We start from the raw sequence: 21,423 nt of genomic DNA on the forward strand, positions 1-21,423 counted from the left end.
ACTCACAACTCTCTAGGGGCAAATTCTGCTCTCAGTTACACTAGTGAAAATGCAAAGTAATTCCACAGAACGCAATGGACACTGCAGAAATGGCCTGCGGTGTCCATTATTTTCAGATTTTGCCTCACCCCTGCAATCTTTTCCAGCCAAAAAAGTTCTAGCTGGGTTTTCAGTGCTTGGTTTCATGTCTCCTAGATCTGACAAGATCTTCCCCATCTCCATTTTCCAGGGATTCTGTCTCTTTTTAATAAATCTCTTTTTAAAAGGTTGCATTTTGTAAAGTTTACATTTTATTTAACGAGTTAAGCTCGCTTTGGATCAGGTCATTTAAGAACAAAAAGCCTCGTACTCAGAAGGCCAAATCTTGTTTGCCAAATAATCCCACTTAAATCAAAGGAACATTCCTTAGAAACCCAACCAGGATTTGGACCTTACTAAAAGTAGATGCTAGTTCACCCATGCCATCCCACTAAGATTTTTTATTTGTTTATTTAATGTTGCATGGAATTTTTTTAAGCTATTAAAAAACAAAACAAAAATTCCTTTTCTCTCAATATATAGAACTACTAACCCTCCTCCTCACATCACTACAATTATAGTTTCTTGATTAAAAAGGAAACATCTTGTCTGATCTTTGTGTATATGCAGAGTCAGAGCATATTGTTATGAATCATGGAATACTTTCAGATTCACCAATTGTAAGCAATTATTTTTCCCATCAAAAGGAGAGGAAAAAGAACTAATCTGTGTCTTTTTTTCCCTCTACTTTGAGCGAAGAAACAGAAATAATATCATTATCTACAGTGTATTTCAATTGCCTAGGAACATAGGCAGAAGGCAAATGGCACACAGATAAGATCCTCTGAAGGAGGAAAGGTAGGTGATATTGGCATTAAAAAAGACATTCACAGATATGAGTGAAAGCTGACCAGTCTGGACAGTTTGCATTGTTTTGAGGAAGGAAAGGTTAGTTACATTTTGGACTTATAATACAATTAAAAGACTATTCATTGGAAGGAAGCCAACTGTTTAAATGATGTGTGCACTGGTACCATGGTGATGAGAACCTTGACGATCAGATAGATAAATCAGATATCGTAGGCTCCTAGAGCCATACATACTGTGGATAGTACATTGATTCTGCGATCTAGCAATACAGGTAATAAAAAGGTTTACCAAATACAAAACACAGTCTGTGGCTGCCACTACCTTCTAGCAGAAATCAGCTGACTTCCAAGTTCCTGACCTTTGTGAAACCAAGTTCTAGGAGCACAAAATCCTCACTCTTCAAGGAGTCACTCTAGTAGTTGCAATAATCCAGCATTCTATTTATTTATCAGTGACTAGGAATTTGTAGAAGCAACTTACCTCTGGCTTTGGGTTCAGAATCTGCATCACAGCTATGTGCGTTTAGTACATTCAGATTTGTTTGGGGGGAAGGAGCAGTAGGATTTCTGGCATCTGGGAAGGTGCTGGTCACCTGTGTGCTGTGGTCAAAACAGATATAAGGGTTTCTGAAATCTAATCTCCAGAAGGCAATACATTGGGTTTTATGTGGGAGAGTTTCTGCAGTTAGAGGAGAAGACAATACATTTAGAATCTACATCTCTCTACATTTGGTTACCGGTGCTTTGAACTGAACACTGTGCATTGTATTCAGGCTCATGCATTTACACTCTCTATCACACACATGCTGTACTGCACAAAGAGTCAAACAAAACACTTTGAGTGACTAAAAGGATAGGTGATGAGCTCAAAGAGTTCATCCATTCCCTTAGCTGTTAGAAAGAACCAATATACAGTACCCAATGGCAAACATCAAAGCGTCTGGACGTCTGAATCTAGTCAAGAAAACACCCAAAAGTTTGGATACTCATCTGTAGATTATCTAAATCACTCCAATAACATAGCATGCTCATCCCTCCCATCTACCTGGCCGAGTGGTCTTCAGTAAACTTCCTACTGGTGTATGAGTCCAAGGCCACACACAGAGAGAGTCAGGAGGTTATAATCCCTACATGGCAAGTTAACAAGATCCACTTGCTAAACAAACACAGTAATTGAATCCCAGCTGGTTCTGTAGCAGAGACAAGGGTGATGGGGGTTTCTTCACAAGGACTATCTTGTGAAGCACAGTTGATTTTATCCTGGGATATGTCAGCAGGAAAGAATTCATTAAAGCCTCAGGGTGAACGCTTCACATTATGTAAATATGGCACTTTCACTAATTTAAGGAGTAGCATTCACTATGAAGGCACCAAAAAGGGAATCCTAGCTAGACCAGAGGAGGATGGAAACATCAGGGAGTGGGAGCAGAGACGCAAGGAAAATGGAAATGGAGGATGAAGGACGATTAAGGCAGGGATAGGAATAATTTGAGGATTAAAAAAAAGTCATGAATACAGTCTCATTTCATTTTTTGCACCAATAATGAGAACATTTGTATTTTAATTTCATGTATGCCTTATGTGCAGAAAAGAGAAGTCAAAAAATTAGCTAGGTCCAGTTCATAGAATCCAGGTTACCGAGCAATTTCTCCAGAGAAACCTGCCCAGAGCATCTTTTTGCATGGTAGAAAGCTTCAAGAGTGATGCATCATTTTGCTTTGAAGAGTGGCTTTTATGAATGCAATCGTGGGACTTTAAAATTAATCCTGTCCTCCAGGGAGGGACATTTAAAAAAATACAGGAACTCAGTAGTGTTTAGCAGGTTATGAGGAATAACAGGTTTGTTGACTCTCAGTATAAAGCTTTTCATAAAATACTGAACTGCTTAGAATGTTGATTTGTTCATCTGATAAGAGAGAACTACCATCTTACCTTAATGAGCACTGGCGTTGGGTTACTCCAAAAACAGAGCTTGGGGCATAAATTTATCAGTGAAAGTGAGTTACATGACCAGAAACAGACATAAGGACGTTAGCTTTAAGGTGACAATAGAGTTGGATGCAAAATATTTAGTCCAGGAGTGAAATCATGGCCTAATCAAAATCAATGGCAAAACTCCCTGTGATAAATGAAGGGAGAAGGAGAGAAGGTCCCTTTTATGGACATCCATCTAGCCAGTTAGCTATAAAGTCCCTCTTGGGGGCTGTTCTCCACTTGCTTTACCTGTAAAGTTAAAAAACAACACAGTTAAAGGAAAGGAGTGGGCACCTGACCACAAGACTCAATGGGAGGGTTAGAACTTTTTAAAACGGGGGAAAAAAAACTTCCCTTTGTGTGTTGTTGTTCTCTGGAAAGCGGAGACACAGAGCAGCAATGCTGTAAGCAGTTTTAAAACTAGGTATGAAAAAGCATTAATTCATGCCTCAAACCTACTCATCTGAAACTCGGATATGTAAGTAGATTAGAAATGTCTAAAAAGATGCAATTAGGTTTTATTTATAAGGCTCGTGGACTCCTGTGCTAAGCCCACATGCTATTGTTTTGCTTTAACCTTTAAGCTGAACCTCAAGAGAGCATCTTGATGCTTAATCTTTGTAATTGTTTTTTTTTTAAAATCTAGCAAAAAGCCTAAATTCCAAATGTATTTCCTTTCTTTTTGTTTTTAATAAATTTTATGTTTAAGAACAAGATTGGATTGTTCTGTCCCTAAGAGGTTTGTGCATATGTTGTTTCATTAGCTGGCGGCAACAGGTAATTTCCTTTGTTTTCTTTCTCAGCTCTTCCCCCTGGGGGGAGGGGAAGAGGGGGTGAAAGGGCTTGAGGGTACCCCATAGAAAGGAATTCCCACGTGTTTTTTCCTGGGTTCTCAAAGGGGGGGGTGAGATTGCACTTGGGTGGTGGCAGCATCTACCCATCCAAGGTCAGAGAGAAGCTGTGACCTTGGAAGTTTAATACAAGCCTGGAGTGGCCAGTATTAATATTTAAAATCCTTGCAGGCCCCCACCTTCTGCACTCGAAATGCCAGAGTGGGGAATCAGCCTTGACACCCCCATTCACTGAAATGGAGAGAAGGGGGATGATTTCACCTCAGACGTTTTCCTGCAGATATATTTCTTTTTTACAGTTAAAAGGACAATAAAAGTAATGATGGATGAGCCTCAAACAATTAGGCATTTGGTTCTGTTGAGATAAATACCTGTACAACCCACATTTTATGCAAATGTGATCTTTTACTGGTAATTTATAGAAAATGTGTGAAAGTTAGAGATGGATCAAATCCAGACCCATATGGCTGAAACAAAACAGCTCTAAGGAGGCAGATAAGTGAGATTTGGAAAATCCCAGTCTAGGTTTAGTACAACCAAAACCAAATCCAATTTCTGTTTGAAAACTAAGCAAATGAAATTCAAAGCCATAAAGTGGCCCAGACTTTTTGACTTATCTGGAAACGTTCACAGGAATGCTTTGCAACTCACACTGAAACTATGCACTAGGTTAGGCCTACTTTGGAATTTGTAACAAAACCAGAACATCATGGTCTCATTCCTACAAGGTGCTGAGCACTCTGTCCAGGATCCAGCAAAACTCTTAAATACATGCTTAACTTTGAGAATCATATTGAGAATCAAGCCCTGGGTGAATAATCCTTAACAGTTACTCATACATGAAACCAGGGCTGGCGCTTCCATTGAGGTGAACTAGGCAATCACTTAGGGCGCCAGGATTTTCAGGGGGCGGCATTTTGCTGAGGGGGGGCGGCAGGCGGCTCTGGTGGCGCTGCCGCAGGCGTGCCTGCGGACGGTCCGCTGGTCCCGCGCAGCTCCAATGGACCTCCCGCAGGCACGGCTGTGGCAGCTCCACCGGAGCCGCGGACCAACGGACCCTCCGCAGAAATGGCTGCGGCAGCTCCACCGGAGCCGCCTGCTACCCCACCCCAAAAAGCTCTAGCGCCGGTCCTGCATGAAACTAACATGCTATGTTTCTCTGTGTGCAAAAAGCAAGCAGTTACTTTGGGTGGGGTCCATAAAAGGACTTGGGTGTTGCAATGCAGAGTGTCACAGCACCTGACTTTTAGGCACCCGAACAGAAAGGCATTCAGCTGTGGAAATTGTGTATGTGACCCAAAAATAAAATAGCCATGAGGGAAAAGCTCATCTCATACCATTCAGCATAGTGGGCAGGGTACTCCCAAGATTCAGAAGAACCCTGGTTCACGTCCCCACTCTTCCTGAGCCTGTGAAGGGATTTGAACAAGGCTCTGCCTGTCTCACTAGGCTACTGGATATTCTGATGTGGGTCTCCCTTAGTCTTTTCTATAGAAATTGTTCCACTTTCAATAATTGAATAATTATTATTAATTGGACCAGAGGGAGTTAGATTGAGTCTATCTCCCTTCCCCTCCCCCAACTGTTTGTGTGAGCTCAGCTGGGGGGCTCAATCTGGTAGGCTCCCTCTGAGCATGCCTACTTATTAACCCTCTCCCCACCCCCTGTGACCCCACGACTCAGGCAGCTAAACACCTCACAGTTGCGAGCTTTCACTTGGTAAATAAGCACCCCAACTTTCACAATAAGCCAAAAATCAAGCTAATCCCATTTCAAAACAAGGCTAGAACAAGCCAGTCCCTAAGAACCTCAACATTCTATGTGACTAGATGCCCCCAGTGTGCAGTCTGGGACTGTGGTGGGCCCACTGTGCACCCCTGACTCTCTCCCTCCCTGCCCCTGCTTGCTGGGAGCTGATCAAAAAAAGAAGCAACAAGCTACAAGCCAAAAACTAGCCAACAAGCAACTCACAAGCCAATTAAGCCAAAAAAAGAGCCCAAATTTTGTGTTTTTTCCACGGGTTTAACATGTCTGAAACACCTATCTTCCCCAATTTAGGAATTCTTCTGGTGCTTCAGTGAGAAATAGGAGCCTGGGTGCCTAGAGTGAGGTTGCAGTGGGCATGCCCAGAGGCAGAAACATAGGTACCAAATATCAGAGGGGTAGCCGTGTTAGTCTGGATCTGAAAAAAGCGACAAAGAATCCTGTGGCACCTTATTGACTAACAGACATATTGGAGCATAAGCTTTTGTGGGTGAATCCATGAAAGCTTATGCTGTAATACTTCTGTTAGTCTATAAGGTGCCACAGGACTCTTTGTCGCTTTTTATAGGTACCAAAGGAACTCAGTGCAAAAACTTAGGCCTGAGAAAGATTTAAGCACCTAGGAGCTAAGCAACAGCTGAGTGGGAGTCTTGTGGATCTCAGTGGTGCCTAAAAATGGAACTTAGGTGCCAAATACTGTCGTGAATTGAATGGATTTTATTTTAGATTAAGAGAACAATTTAAAAGAAGAACAGAAGATAAGGTCTCCATTTGGTGCATTTCCAGACTAACAGTCTGCACTGAACTATTCACAAAATGGCTGGGCGTCTCAGTAGACAGATGTGTCCTTAGAGATTTAAAGGTGCAGTACAAAGTAAGTGATGATAACAGTAAATACCCGAACTAACTACTGCCAGGTGTTTGTTTCCATTAATGTATCTTTCTTTATTTTTGTTTGCAGATTGTTTTACAGGATTCATAAATATACTGACTGATATAATTTGGCGCATCACAGGTGATTTCATGGCCCCTGATCTTGTCTGCAGAGTTGTTCGCTACCTGCAGGTACAGAAACTATTCAATATCTAGTACCCACAGCTGCACACCCTGACTAGATAAGAACTCAAAGTCTTGTATCCCGATGCACTGTAACATTAAGTGCTTGTTAAATTGTTGTATAAATGCCCTTAAATCACCCCCATTCATCAAAGAAGCTAACAAAACTGGCCTTTAAAGAATAAAGCATGAAAGTTTAACTGCTTATATATTAAATGGTAGATACAACAATGGAAAAAGTCATGGAGGTGCAAAATTGTAAGCAGGTGCAAATTCCATTCAAGACAATAGATTTGAATTGCTTACACCAGAGCTGAATTTGTCCCAGCATCTTAGCCATTAAATGTATGTAGTTCCCTGTCTCCTACTCCCTAAGCATAGGAGCTTTTTAGAAGTGCCATTTAATGACAAAAACGCCAGTATTTAAAAGTAATTAGTCTTCATGGGAGATTTTGCAAAAATCAAAAATGTCTAAGAGACCCTTAATTCACATTGATCTTCCCTGGGAGCTGGGTGCCTAACTGACATTTGTGTCTTTGAAAAGCTCTCCTTTCATGTCCCGTCCCCCCCAGCCCGCCTCAATCCCTATTTCTAATCTCAGTCCAAAAATAGCAAACCAGATTCTGATCTCACTTAGCCTGTTGTAAATCCAAAGCAACTCCACAGAAATCAATGCTATTACTTCAAATTCACAGCGATTTAATTGGGAGCAAAAATCTGGTCCAGTTCCAGAGATTATCCTGAACAGTGAGGTTTGCATTCTCATGAGTAAGGATGTCTACTGGGTAGCAGAAGGCTCAAAAGCAATAGTTATTTATTAGCCGGCCCAACCATATCTTCTTGGTAATCCCACACATGATTGAAGTTTAATCATGAAAAATGATGGTATTTAATAGGGCTTCTGTTTTGTGTACAAATTGCATGTCTGATTTTGTGGTTGTTGGACCTTGCCAATTACAACAAAATTTTGAAATGGGGAGAGGAAATTATAAGTGAAAGAGCTGCAAGAGTGTATGCTACTTAAATAGTGTATTCATACTCATCAATCTAAAACAATTCCACACAGGGACATCCCAAATGGAATCTTAGGGACAGATTCTACCACTCAGTAACCCCTTAATCAGAGGGTAGTCTCACTGATTGATTTCAATGTGACTACTCATGGAGAAAGGTACTACTCAAAGAAACGATGGCAGAATCTTGCCCTAAGTGTTTGCCAAATATCACATACTGAGAAATCTGGGGGAAAGGGAGGGAATTCACAAGCAGGTCTTATGTCCCTAAAGTGGCCTCAACCAAAATTTAGATCTTCATAATACCTGATGAGCTGCCTACATTTCCACTGGCAAAGTCCTAAATTTCTGCCAATGGACATGCACACAACTACCTCAGTCTTGACACCACTAGTAGTTTGGAATCTAACTTGCACCTAAACTCAAGGAGGATTCACAAAGTGGACATTGCCTTGATGGCCTGGTCCAGCAGATGTGCTCAGAAGCCAGTTTAAATAGTCACTGGAGTAAAGCCTTGAATTTGGGCGTCTCACCCCAGGTGGGAGCCCTAGCCCCTGGGTTATAGAGTCAGTCTCTCTCTTTCTGGCCAATGTCTATTTAAGTATTTTAGAAAAAGTGGCTTCAGCAGAGACCTGTCCCTCACAATACCCTATAGCCTCAAGCATTCTCATACAGTGGGGATTTGAACCTGTGTCCCCCATACTGGGAGTGAGTGCTCTTGTTCTTGGGCATGGGGTGGAAGCAACAGCATCTCCACCTCAGATTTCTTTCCTGAGGAAGGACTGACCTGATTTAGATGCCTAACTCCACAAGAGGATCCCAAGTGAAGGGAACCACTTCATTCAGACTCAGACACAGGCAGCTAATTCCCTTTGATGGGTGAGGCTTATGCCACATCCCTCTTCTCAGCATTTCCTATTGGCAGCTTGGGCACCTATCCACTCATTGTGCTGGCTTTTGTGAATCTTTTTTAGACACCTAACTCTCCCCATGCATTGTATAGGAAGCCTGGGTGCCCAACTCAGGGCTGTACATTTCACACTAGGTGCCTAAAAGTTAGGCACTGCAATGCTCAGTCTAAGTTCCCCATGTGAATTCTACCCATTGTAATTTAAATTGCTTATAAGTGTTGTGTTTTTTTCCCCTCTTCTACCTCAGGTTGTCCTTCTGTATGCCTCAACTTACGTTCTGGTTTCACTCAGCATAGACCGTTACCATGCCATAGTTTATCCAATGAAGTTCCTTCAGGGAGGTAGGAGAAATTTTGTACCTTGCTACTGCTCTAGATGTGGATTAAATATCTTTATTTCGCTAAACAACTTTTCAATGAAAGCAGTGTTATCATGATTAGTGTACTAAGATCCTTTATTAATTCCTGGTCTTGGCAATATTATATTATGCAGAATTAAACTATTTTAAAATGTGTAAAGGTTTCCCATTATCTTCCAGCATTTTCAGAAAAGAATTACTATACACAATGGACAAAAAAAACCTGTCCTTAGTGCAATTCCATTGACTACAGGCATCACAGCAGGGATTAATTTGGACCATTTAATTTCACATAGTGTTTGAATGAGCTTTTTCAATGTAAATAGGTAAAACTGGGAAAATAAATACATTATTAAATACAGCATGAGCTCCTCCAGTCTGTTGGCTCATTATATGAAATTATTGGGGTTGGGGGAGGTTGAGTTTTAAACATCTGTAAAGGGTGGTTCTTTTCCATGATAAGTGACATTCAGAAGGTGTGGAGAGATGTTGGGAATAATTTTATTATTTTCATTAATTTTACAACACCCAAAAACATGCTGGCTGCCAAGGCCAGTGCAAGGATGTTTCGCACCCTAGGCGAAACTTCCACCTTGCGCCCTTCCCCCTCCCACGCCCCCACCCTGAGGCACCTCCCCTATGGCAGCTCCCCCCCTCCATCCTGAGGCACTCTCCTTGGGGCAGCTCCCCACCCTCCGCTCTGAGGCACCCCTCCCCCCTGCCCCAGCTCACCCCTGCTCTGTGCAAGAGCACCTCAAGCATGCTGTGACCGCTTCACTTCTCCCACCTCCCAGGCTTGCGGCGCCTAAGCTGATTGGTTCCGCAAGCCTGGGAGGTGGGAGAAATGAAGCAGCCACGATGTGCTTGGGGGAGAGGAGGAGGGGCAGGGGTGAGCTGGGGAGGGAGTTCCCCTGCGTGTTGCCCCCCCCGCTTGCTGCAGGTGGCCATCCCCGTGCTCCCCTGCTCCAGCTCACTCCACCTAAATGCCGACGGCAACTGGGGCGGCTGAAGATCCAGCCGCCGCGGTCACTGCTGAAGAAAATGGTGCCCCCCAAATGCCAGTGCTCTAGGCAACCGCCTAGGTCACCTAAATGGTTGCACCGGCCCTGCTGGCTGCTGTACAATACAGAAGGATGTTTCCATACTCAAAGAGTTTACATTATTAAATATGATGTGTTGGGGAAAAGAAGTAGGGCGGGGATGAGGTGAGGAAGAACAAGGATTAAAGCAGTGATTGCTTTCTTTAAGATATGCTTTAATCAAAACTCAAATTATTGTACTCATTACAGGTGTAATGGTAAAATTCTATGGCTTGTGTTATGCAGGAAGTCAAACTGGCTGATCTAATGGTCCCTTCTGTCCTGAAAAAAAAGATCTGCTGAAGTTAAGGGGAGCTGTTGGGTGCTCAACGTTCCTTAAATTCTGACCAGCTATTTGAGGGCCTATCTGTGTAGCAGGTGAACCTCACTGCCACAGTATCTTCATTTATGAACTAGAAAGAGAAGTAGTTATTAGACTTCCCCCTCGGTTTAGGAGTTTAATTGTGAGTAATTTATAAGTTAATCTTTGTAGAGCACTTTGAGGGTATAAATAGCTACAATACAGGCTTCATATTATAGCAAATTATTTACATTAAATAATTAATCCCATATCATATCTCTCTTTTCCTTTCCTTTCCTTCCCTGGGGTGGGTAATATTCTTTGTCCCATGCAGAGTGTATCCTTGACAGGGTCAATCAAATTATCTCTGTATTTGATACAAAGAGCCACAGAATAATTTAGCATATTGAAAAGAAGCAAGCCTATTTTTTCGAACTGGTTGCTATTGAGGTCAAAGTTTTGCATGCTGCCTTACTATGTCTACAATACAATGGAAGCCTAGGTTCAGAGTCAGGCTTGAGCACAAACCTCCTTTCTGTTTGCACACAAATCTCTCAAACTCAGGCTCAGACCTAGGATCCTAGGAGTGTACGAGGGTGGAGGGTTCAAGCCAGAGTCAAGCCAAGACCCAGCGTTCAAGCCCTATTGCTTTGCAATGTAAATGCAGCCAGCCCTGCCCCCTCCTCCCCGACTTGGGAGTTCACTAGAAGTATCCAACAATCCCATGGGCCAATTTCCTTTGCCCTCTCTCTCTCTTCTCCCCCTTCCCCCCCCTCAAGAGCCACCAATTGACTCCAGGGAAAGGGAAGCAAACTGCCTCCCTTGTAGTGCAGTAGCTCAGTGAATCAGCGTTTAACCCTTCTATTTTATTCTGACTGCCAAGCTGCAAACACACCTTGGGAGAGCCTTCTGCTTTTACAATGGACACAGATGAGAAAAAGTCCTTTGCAAAGCATGCTGCTTCATGATCACAGGTGCATGACTAGAGTTTGGTTAGTCAGTGGTATGTAGGGTGACCAGCTAGCAAGTGTGAAAAATCAGGACAGAGAGTGGGGGTAATAGGTGCCTATATAAGAACAATCTCCAAATATTGGGACTGTGCCTATAAAAATCAGGACATCTGGTTACCGTATAGGTATGATGCCAGCCAAATAGTGAATTTTAGTAAGAGAATCAGGAGTGACCACATGAATACCAGCAAATAGCAAAGAAGCAGACAGCACTGGAAATTTACTAGGCTGATGACCATTGAAGAGAGCAAATTAAGCAATTCAAGACTGAGTACCAGAAAATCAGGGACTAGAACTGTACCTTGGGCAGGGGCGGCTCTAGCTTTTTTGCCGCCCCAAGCACAGCAGTTAGGCAGCCTTTGGTGGCGTGCCTGTGGGAGGTCCCGCGGCTTCAGCATACCTGCCACCGAATTGCCGCCGAATCCACGGGACCGGCGGACCTCCCGCAGGTGCGACACCAAAGGCTGCCTGATTGCTGCCCTTGCAGGGACTGGCAGAGCGCCCCCTGCAGCTTGCCACCCCAGGCGAATGCCTGGAGCGCTGGAGCCTGGAGCTGCCACTGACCCTGGGTAACCCTCTGACATCAGGCCTGTTTGATGAGTTTGACCAGATGCAGGGCACTGTGCTGAGCATGGAGCCGGTGTGGCAGGATGACCTGGTCTGTTCGGTTGGCAACCTGCTGTCCCCAGAATCCAGCACGGGAACTGGTGGGAGCCCACAGGAGATGCCAAGTGAGGGCAGTGACCTGATTCCACTGCTGACACTGGTCCCGGAGCTCAGCCTACAGCCCAAGTGTCTACTCTACAATTTTATAGCCCCCTTAGCCTGAGTCCCACGAGCCAGACAGCTGAGCTAGGTCAGCTGCGGGGTTTACTGCAGTGTAGACGTACCCAGAGAGGCTCCTTACTGACCCTTGCTGGGTTTTGATATGCCTGCAAAGGTATCATTCATTTTAATCCCATCATGCAAACCTCCAGGAGGTGTGTTTAATTCAGTCCAATTTCCATATCTATATCATGTAGCAAAGTGCAACCTTAGATTAAAACCTTGCCAAGTTTATTTTTTAAAATCAACACTGTCCAAGTGTGGCACTGCAGAAAAATCCCATAGGTACAGCTTTAGAATGCAAAAGCAGGTCCTGTGCAGATGGAAGATGTGCTGTTTTATGCACAAAATACCAAAAAGACGGTTACTCACCTTTGTAACTGTTGTTCTTCGAGATGTGTTGCTCACATCCATTCCAGTTAGGTGTGCGCGCCGCGCGTGCACGTTCGTCGGAAACTTTTTACCCTAGCAACTCCAGTGGGCCGGCAGGTCGCCCCCTGGAGTGGCGCCGCCATGGCGCCCAATATATATCCCTGCCGGCCCGCCCGCTCCTCAGTTCCTTCTTGCTGGCTACTCCGACAGTGGGGAAGGAGGGCGGGTGTGGAATGGATGTGAGCAACACATCTCGAAGAACAACAGTTACAAAGGTGAGTAACCGTCTTTTCTTCTTCGAGTGATTGCTCACATCCATTCCAGTTAGGTGACTCCCAAGCCATACCTAGGCGGTGGGGTCGGAGTGAGAAGTCGCGGCACGGAGCACTGCAGTTCCGAAGGCCGCATCCTCCCTCGACTGCTGGACCAGGGCGTAGTGGGAAGCAAAGGTGTGGACCGATGACCAGGTCGCTGCCCGACAGATTTCCTGGATGGGCACACGGGCGAGGAAAGCCAGCAACGACGCCTGCGCCCTGGTAGAATGCGCGGTCACACGGCCCGTAGGGACATGGGCCAAGTCATAACAGGTCCTGATACAGGACGTAACCCAAGAGGATACCCTCTGGGAGGAGATAGGAAGCCCTTTCATACGATCTGCTACCGCCACGAAAAGCTGGGGGGATTTTCGGAAGGGTTTGGTCCTCTCTATGTAGAACGCGAGAGCCCTACGGACATCCAGCGAGTGGAGCTGCTGCTCCCTGCCTGAGGAGTGAGGTTTTGGGAAAAAAAAACCGGAAGGAAAATCTCTTGGTTGACGTGGAAGGCTGAGACCACCTTGGGCAGAAAAGCAGGGTGTGGTCTCAGCTGCACCTTGTCTTTGTGGAAGACCGTATATGGGGGGTCTACCACAAGAGCTCGGAGTTCCGACACCCGTCTAGCTGAGGTGATAGCTACTAGAAAGGCAGTCTTCCAAGAGAGGTAGAGCAGGGAGCAAGTAGCTAACGGCTCAAAGGGGGGCCCCATGAGCCGGGACAACACCAGGTTAAGATCCCAGGTCGGAGCAGGGGGACGGACGTTAGGGAATAAACGTTCCAGCCCTTTAAGGAATCTCGACACCGTCGGGTGAGAAAAAACGGAGCGACCGTCCGCACCCGGGTGAAAGGTGGAGATAGCTGCTAGGTGGACTCGCAACGACGATAAGCCCAGACCTTGCCCTTTGAGGGACCAAACATAGTCTAAGATTTCGGTTACCGAAACTTCCATAGGGCGGAGATTTCTCTCTACGCACCAACAGGAGAAGCGTTTCCATTTCGCCGAATATGTGGCTCTTGTGGACGGTTTCCTGCTGCTCAAGAGCACCTCCTTCACAGGCGTGGAGCAGCGCAGCTCGGAACCAGTCAGCCACGCAGGAGCCACGCCGCTAGGCGCAGCGACTGCAGGTCTGGGTGACAGAGGGTCCCGTGGTCCTGGGTAATCGGGTCCGGATGAAGGGGCAGGGGAACTGGGTCGGCTATGGCCAAGTCCAGCAGCATGGTGTACCAGTGCTGCCTGGGCCATGCCGGGGCCACCATGATCACTAGAGCCCTGTCTGTGCGCACCTTCAGGAGGACCTTGTGGACCAGGGGGAACGGGGGAAACGCATAGTACAGGTGGGTCGACCACTGGATGAGGAAGGCATCCGCTATCGACCCCGGCTCCCTGCCCTGAAAGGAGCAGAACGCTTGGCACTTCCTGTTCCCCTTGGACGCGAAGAGGTCCACCCGGGGATAACCCCACCTCCGGAAAATGGAGAGAGCGACGTCCGGGCGAAGGGACCACTCGTGTGACAGGAAGGATCTGCTCAATCGATCCGCCAGCGTGTTCCGTACTCCAGGGAGGAAAGAAGCCCTGAGGTGAATGGAGTGGGCTACGCAAAAGTCCCAGAGTCGTATCGCCTCGAGGCACAGGGAGGAGGACCTGGTTCCGCCCTGCTTGTTTATATAGTACATGGTCGTCGTGTTGTCCGTGAACACGGCGACACAACGACCCTGAAGCTGATGACAGAACGCTTGACAAGCAAGGCGGACCGCTCTCAACTCCCGCATGTTGATGTGTAGCCCCACCTCCTCCCGAGACCACAGGCCCTGTGTCCGCAGGGTCCCTAGGTGGGCCCCCCAGCCTAGATCTGAGGCATCCGTTGTCAGGGATACCGAGGGCTGAGGGGGGTGGAAGGGAAGACCCGCACATAATACGGACTGGTCTAGCCACCAGCCGAGAGAATCTAAGACCTTCTGGGGGATTGTGACTAACATGTCTAATGGTTGCCTTGCCGGCCTGTAATGACTGATAAGCCACAACTGGAGAGGCCTCATGCGGAGCCGAGCGTAGTCGGTCACAAAGGTGCAAGCCGCCATGTGGCCCAACAGGGTTAGAAATGTCCTCACTGACGTCAATGGGGCTGACCGCAAATGTTGAACGATCGCCACCATGGTCTGAAACCGTTGCAGAGGCAGTGAGGCCCTGCCCACAGTGGCGTCCAGGACGGCCCCCATAAATTCCACCTTCTGAGTGGGCCTCAGGGTGGACTTGTCTGTGTTTATCAAGAGGCCCAGACTTGCAAACATGCCGGTGATCACGCGGACATGGCTGTTGACTTGTTGTTCCGACGTGCCCCGAATCAACCAGTCGTCCAGATAAGGGAACACGTGGACACGGTTGCGCCGAAGATGCGCCACGACAACTGCCATGCATTTTGTAAACACCCTCGGGGCCGGGGACAGGCCAAATGGGAGGACTGCAAATTGATAATGAAGAGCCCCCACAACGAAGCGGAGGAAGCGTCTGTGGCGCGGCCAAATGGCAATGTGGAAATACGCGTCCTGCATGTCGAGGGCGGCGTACCAGTCTCCCGGATCCAGGGATGGAATAATGGTCCCCAGGGATACCATGCGGAACTTCAACTTCACGAGGTATTTGTTGAGCTCTCGCAGGTCGAGGATAGGCCTGAGGCCCCCCTTGGCCTTGGGGATCAGAAAGTAGCGGGAATAAAACCCCTTGCCTTTCTCGCTTTCCGGAACCGCCTCTATAGCTCCTTTGCTGAGGAGCGTCTGCACCTCCTGCCGAAGGAATTGCTCGTGAGAGGGGTCCCTGAAGAGGGACGAGGAAGGAGGGCGGGAAGGAGGGAATGAAACAAACTGCAGGCGGTATCCCGTCTGCACCATGCTTAAGACCCAGCGGTCCGATGTTATTTGGGACCACGCCGGGAGGAAAAACGAAAGGCGGTTGGAAAACGGGGGGGAAGGATCCATAGGGGATACTGTTACTGCGCCCTCGGGCGCACCTTCAAAATGAAGGCTTAGGACCAGGCGGGGGTTTTGAGGAGCCTTGGTTCTGCCCCCCTTGGTTCCCCGAGTGCCTGCGCCTTCCGTTCCTGCCGGGGCGCCTGTAAAGGTCCTGCCGCTGGCGGAACTGGGAAAACAGCCTGCGTTGTTGTTGTTGCTGCGACCTAAAGGGTCTACGCTGCGTCACGGGGGTGTGCATCCCGAGGGACCGCATAATGACCCGGTTGTCTTTCAGACTCTTGAGTCTGGGGTCTGTCTTGTCAGAGAACAAGCCCTGGCCTTCGAAAGGAAGGTCCTGTATAGTATGCTGGAGCTCCGGCGGAAGGCCGGAAACCTGCAGCCAGGAGATGCGACGCATCGTAACTCCTGACGCGAGGGTACGGGCAGCCGAGTCCGCAGCGTCCAAGGAGGCTTGCAAAGCCGTGCGCGCGACCTTCTTGCCTTCGTCCAAGATGGCCGCAAGCTCTTGGCGAGCATCCTGTGGCAGCAGCTCCTTAAATTTGTCCACTGCCACCCAGGAATTAAAGGCATATCTGCTCAGCAGGGCCTGCTGGTTGGAGATCCTGAGCTGCAGCGCCCCAGCCGAATACACCTTACGGCCAAGGAGGTCCATCCGCCTGGCTTCTCTGGATTTGGGGGCTGGAGCCTCCTGGCCATGACGCTCCCTATCGTTCACTGATTGCACCACCAGTGAACCCGGAGTCGGGTGTACATGGAGATATTCGTATCCCCTAGAAGGGGCCATGTACTTCCTCTCGACGCCTTTCGCCGTTGGAGGGATGGAGGCCGGGGACTGCCAGATGGTGTTGGCGTTGGCCTGGATGGTCCGTATGAAGGGCAGGGCGACCCTGGTGGGAGCATCAGAAGAGAGGATGGTCACAATTGGATCCTCTATCTCCGAGACCTCCTCTGCCTGCAGACTCAAATTTTGAGCCAAACGCCTGAGGAGGTCTTGGTGCGCCCTGAGATCCAGCGGGGGGGGACTGTTGGAGGAGGTACCCGCCACCGCCTCATCCGGGGAGGAGGATGATGAGACCCCAGGCACGAGAGTGTCTAACTGAGGGTCTTCCTCAGCCCTCGCCTCTGCCTCAGGAGCCACAGCGGAGTCTTGCTGCTTGGACCCTTCCTCCCCTTCCGGGGAGGGAGGGGGGCGAGACAACGAGGCTTCAGGAGCCCTACGCTCCGCAGTCGCCGGCCTAGCAGGGAGCTGCTGGGGGCCCTGGGCCTGATGGTATGCCCAGGGTGTCCAGAATCCCCACTGTTGTGGGCCTTGGTCCTGCAGCGGCGGATCACCGAACAGCGCCGTCTGCCGGTCGGTGCCCAGCGCATACCCGCTGTCCGTCTGGGAGGATACGGACGGCTGTCTAGAGGGCCATGGAGGGGCCGACCCTGGATGGTAAGGGTCTGCGCGGGCCGGCACGGAGGATCGTCTCGGTGCCGGGGACCGGTGCCGGGAGTCATATCGGTGCCGGGATCGGGATCGGGACCGGGTTCTGTCGCGGTGCCGAGATCCTGATCGGTACCGGGCGCCGCTTCGGTGCCGGGACCTGCCACCGGCTCGGTGCCGGGAGGTCGACCGAGACCTGTCACCGGCTCGGTGCCGGGAGGTCGACCGAGACCGGGACCTGCCACCGGCTCGGTGCCGGGAGGTCGACCGGTGCGGCGAGTAGCGTCGGGACCTGCTCCTGGAATCGCAGTGCCGGTCTCGGCGACTGGAACCTGACCGCGATCGTCTCGATGTCGACCGGTGCCGCGAGTGCGACCGGTACCGCTGAGGGGAGCGGTGCCGGGACTGCGAGCGGCGGCGGGACCTGGAGCGCCCAAGACGTCGGGACCTGGATCGTGAACGAGATCTTCTGGGCGGTGCCGACATCATGGGCTTGCCTCTGGACACAACCCGCACCGGAGGTACCGGGGGTGGCAGCCGAGTGGGCTCAGTCAGGGCTATGAGGTCCCGAGCCGAGGCGAAGGTCTCCGGTGTGGATGGGACCATTGTCTCAACCCCAGATCTCATGGGGGAGCTCGGCGGTACCGGACTCGACGGACCCGCTGGGCCCGGAGTCGATGGTGCCGGCGGCGCCGCGGCCGATGTCGAGGCCGGGCGCTCTAGCCGGGTCTGCCTGGCCGGAGTATTGGACTTCAACGGCCTTGGTTCTGACTCCGGTGCCGGAGAGGGTCGGTGCCGGGGAGTCTTCTCTGTGCCGGTGCGATCCGGTGCCGGCGCCGAGATCACGGCCTGCGAAGCCGTCGGGTCAAGTGCCGCCTCCATGAGGAGAGTCCGGAGCCTTTGATCCCTCTCCTTCTTTGTCCTTGGCTTAAAAGCCTTACAGATGCGGCACTTGTCAGATCTGTGCGATTCCCCGAGGCACTTCAGGCACGCTTCGTGGGGATCGCTGGTAGGCATGGGCTTCTTGCAGGCCGCACACTGTTTGAAGCCCGGCGAAACAGGCATGAGCCTGGCGCCGGGTGCCGGGAAGGGCTAAGCCCCCGGCGAAGAACTACTTAACAACTATTTAACTTAACTATCTACTTAACCAACTAATTAACTATAATGGACTAGAGATGAACGATAGATAAACGATAGAGAACTAGGAGAGCTAGGGACGTGGAGGACAGCTATGCCGCACTCCACAGTTCCAATGACCGACACGGCGGTAAGAAGGAACTGAGGAGCGGGCGGGCCGGCAGGGATATATATTGGGCGCCATGGCGGCGCCACTCCAGGGGGCGACCTGCCGGCCCACTGGAGTTGCTAGGGTAAAAAGTTTCCGACGAACGTGCACGCGCGGCGCGCACACCTAACTGGAATGGATGTGAGCAATCACTCGAAGAAGAACTACATTTTCCATGCACATCCACATTAACCTTAACCTTTTCCACACACCAGTACTTGCCTGAAGTTTCATCCATATGACCGTGGGCACTCTCAGCCCTAGAGATAGGTGAATATTTGGAAGTGGAGATATGGATTCACATTCTCTGTTGCATTCAGAGGAGAGATTTGAATCCACATCTCCCACCTCCCAAGTGAGGATGTTAAGTTGTTCTTAAATATTCACTGGACAAAAGTGTATGTGTTTATACAAAGTAGAAGAGCTTCAATAGACAACTGGGGAATAGCCTACAGTCTGATGGTTAGGGTACTTGCATGGGTGAGGAGATCTGAGTTCAAGCCCCTGTTCTAGGGTGGAGTTTCAAACCAAGGTCTCCCACATCCTAAGCGATCGCACTAAAGTTACCAAGGGACATGGTCTTTGACTCTCTCCTCCTGCTACCCCCATCTCATCCCACTCCAAAGTTAGCCCTGAAAATCTTTTCCCCAGTTGAAACTAAATGGATCAAACTGACAAATGGCTTCAGGTCACCCAAAGCTGCATTTTTCATTGAGTAAACTACTTGGCCTGTGCGACTCTGTGCCACAGTTTCCCCCCTCTGTAAAAGGAAGAGAAGTATACTTAACATCCTTTGCGAAGGAGTTCAAGATCTAGTGCTAGACCAGAGCCTATGGTTACTATCGTCAGGCTAGGACAGGAAAGTGCTTTGAAAGAGGTTGCGCTTGGCACGTCCTTTACAAAAATTAGTTTTGACAGTAAAATGAGCGTTTTACTCTCACTTTGCATGGGTGTTAATGACTATAGAAGGTGCAAGACAGTGGAAAATCAAGTCCTGCCCGTAGCCTAACCCCAACTTTTACTCTATACACATCTAATTCAATAACAAAACACATCAGAAATAATAAAACATGCAATAAAGAATGGTAGATTAATGATCATCTAGAATCAGATGGTTTAAACAGTTCTTTTATATTTAGAGAGCTGTTCAAATATGATATAATTAATCCTCAAGCATATTCAGTGGGTGATACTGTCTCAGTTTTATACAGGGAAAATGGAGCTGAGACACAATGTGACATGATCAAAGCCATAAAGAGCCAGAGTCAGAGCTGGGCTTAGAATTTAAAAATTTGAGATTCCCAGGTTTTATCCATGACCACTACCTTACATCCAAATCTCATTTTAAACCAGCAAAGTCATGATTTTATGTTTTGTAAAAGAAAAGCTTCTCAGATCTGCCAATTAAAACATCCTGTTCAGAGACAGGTTTTATTTATACTTTACATAGTCTAGTTATAGGACACTCCAGCCACAAGGCACTGGAGCAGTTACAAAAAACAAGAACACATATAAGGCAGCTACCCTATACTGGCCTGTTCACACAGAAATGTCTAGGTCATGTTAAGTGGTGCTTTGAGCAGTGGCGGATTAGCCACTGGGCCAACAGGGGCCCCCCGGAAAAATGGTGCCCCGCACCATGACTCGCTCTGCCTAATGCTCCTGTCGTGGAGTGGGGTTGAAGCACAGGGGCATGCCCTGCTCTGTGCTCCTGCTGGGTAGTGGGAGATGCCCCCACACCTTGAACCCACTTCCCGACAGGAGCACTGGGTGGGCAGGGCAAGCCCCTGCACCCTGACTCCATTTCCCCAGCGAGGGGAAACTGCAGGCAGAAGGGGTGAGGAGGGGCCCCCACTTGCTCTGGCCCAGGGCCCCACAAACCCTAATCTGCCTCTGACTTTGAGCATGAGCTAGCTGGCCCATCAGGAGTTGTGGGTGGAAGCTCAAGTGTTGCAGGCATGGAGCTAGTATTGCAGTGGGGACACAGCTACTCTGTGCTACTAATCTAAACACTGCAACACAACACTTGAGCAGCACAATGGAACTGCTCTCACTTGAGCAAGGCTAACTTGTGTTAGCTTGAGTGATCCACACCAGAGTTAACACTCCAGCTAAGACAAGCCCTTAGAGAAAGCCTGTGAAACAAGCCGTGCCGTGTACTCCAAAAGCACAAGATCTGTTGGAGCCAGGGGCAAAGAAGAAAATTCCAAAGCCTCTTAATAGAAATTTTCATTAATGGCAAACAAAGAAAAACAAACAGTTACAATACAAAAACCAAGCAAGAGACATGGATAGTTCAGAACGCTACTTTAATTTCTAATTAGGAGATTTTTAAAAAGGAAAAGGAAAGTAATGTCACTGATGTGCATTGAGCAGGATTTCGCATGACCACATCAGAGCTCTGGACATAAACAAACACTTTGCATTACACAGCGCCTTTCACGCCTTAATTTCAAAGCTCTTCAGACCTAGCAGACCAGACTCTAATGTACCCCCACCACGAGTGTTTCCATTGATTTCAGAGGGACTACTTGAGTAAGATACTGCTCGTGGTAATTAATGGTATTAGAATCTGGCCATAATTAAACACGTGTGATGCTGTGCAGACAAACATACACCCTGCCTTAGCGAGGGACAACAGTTAAGTATTATTGTACTCATTTTACTGGTGGGCATACTGAGAAAAACTGGTTATAGAGGCCAAAAGTTAGAGCTTCATACTCCTAGCTCCTTATTCTAATATTTTAGCCACTAGACAACCTTGTTGCCTCAGTTCTTTATTGTAAATAAAGAGTTCCTATAGAAATCTGAGATAAAGACCTTGAAAGTTATCTAGCCTATTTTTCTGCCAGTTCAGGTTTTTCTCTAGAATATTTTCTAGCACTTTGCCTAATCGAGTTGCAAACATTTGGACTTTCAGCCTCATTCCCTGGTTAACTGGAAGATCTGTCAGGAAATGATTCCCAATATGTACCCTCAATTTTCTTTTCATTAAACGTAATTCTTACCACTCAGTATTTCTTTACATAA

General features: G+C 48.2%; 1 protein-coding gene across 2 annotated transcripts in view; it reads left to right on the forward strand.

Annotated features, from left to right (window-relative positions):
* Window positions 1-21,423, forward strand: part of NPSR1 (neuropeptide S receptor 1) — a 104,648-nt gene that overhangs the window by 48,704 nt on the left and 34,521 nt on the right. For both annotated transcript variants that reach the window (XM_030549353.1, XM_030549354.1), the window contains exons 3-4: window positions 6,438-6,541; window positions 8,704-8,797. In XM_030549353.1, the coding sequence (XP_030405213.1) occupies window positions 6,438-6,541; window positions 8,704-8,797 (198 nt within the window). The remainder of the gene's footprint in view (window positions 1-6,437; window positions 6,542-8,703; window positions 8,798-21,423) is intronic.

Source organism: Gopherus evgoodei, chromosome 2 (genome assembly GCF_007399415.2).
Source record: "Gopherus evgoodei ecotype Sinaloan lineage chromosome 2, rGopEvg1_v1.p, whole genome shotgun sequence".
Taxonomy (NCBI): domain Eukaryota; kingdom Metazoa; phylum Chordata; order Testudines; family Testudinidae; genus Gopherus; species Gopherus evgoodei.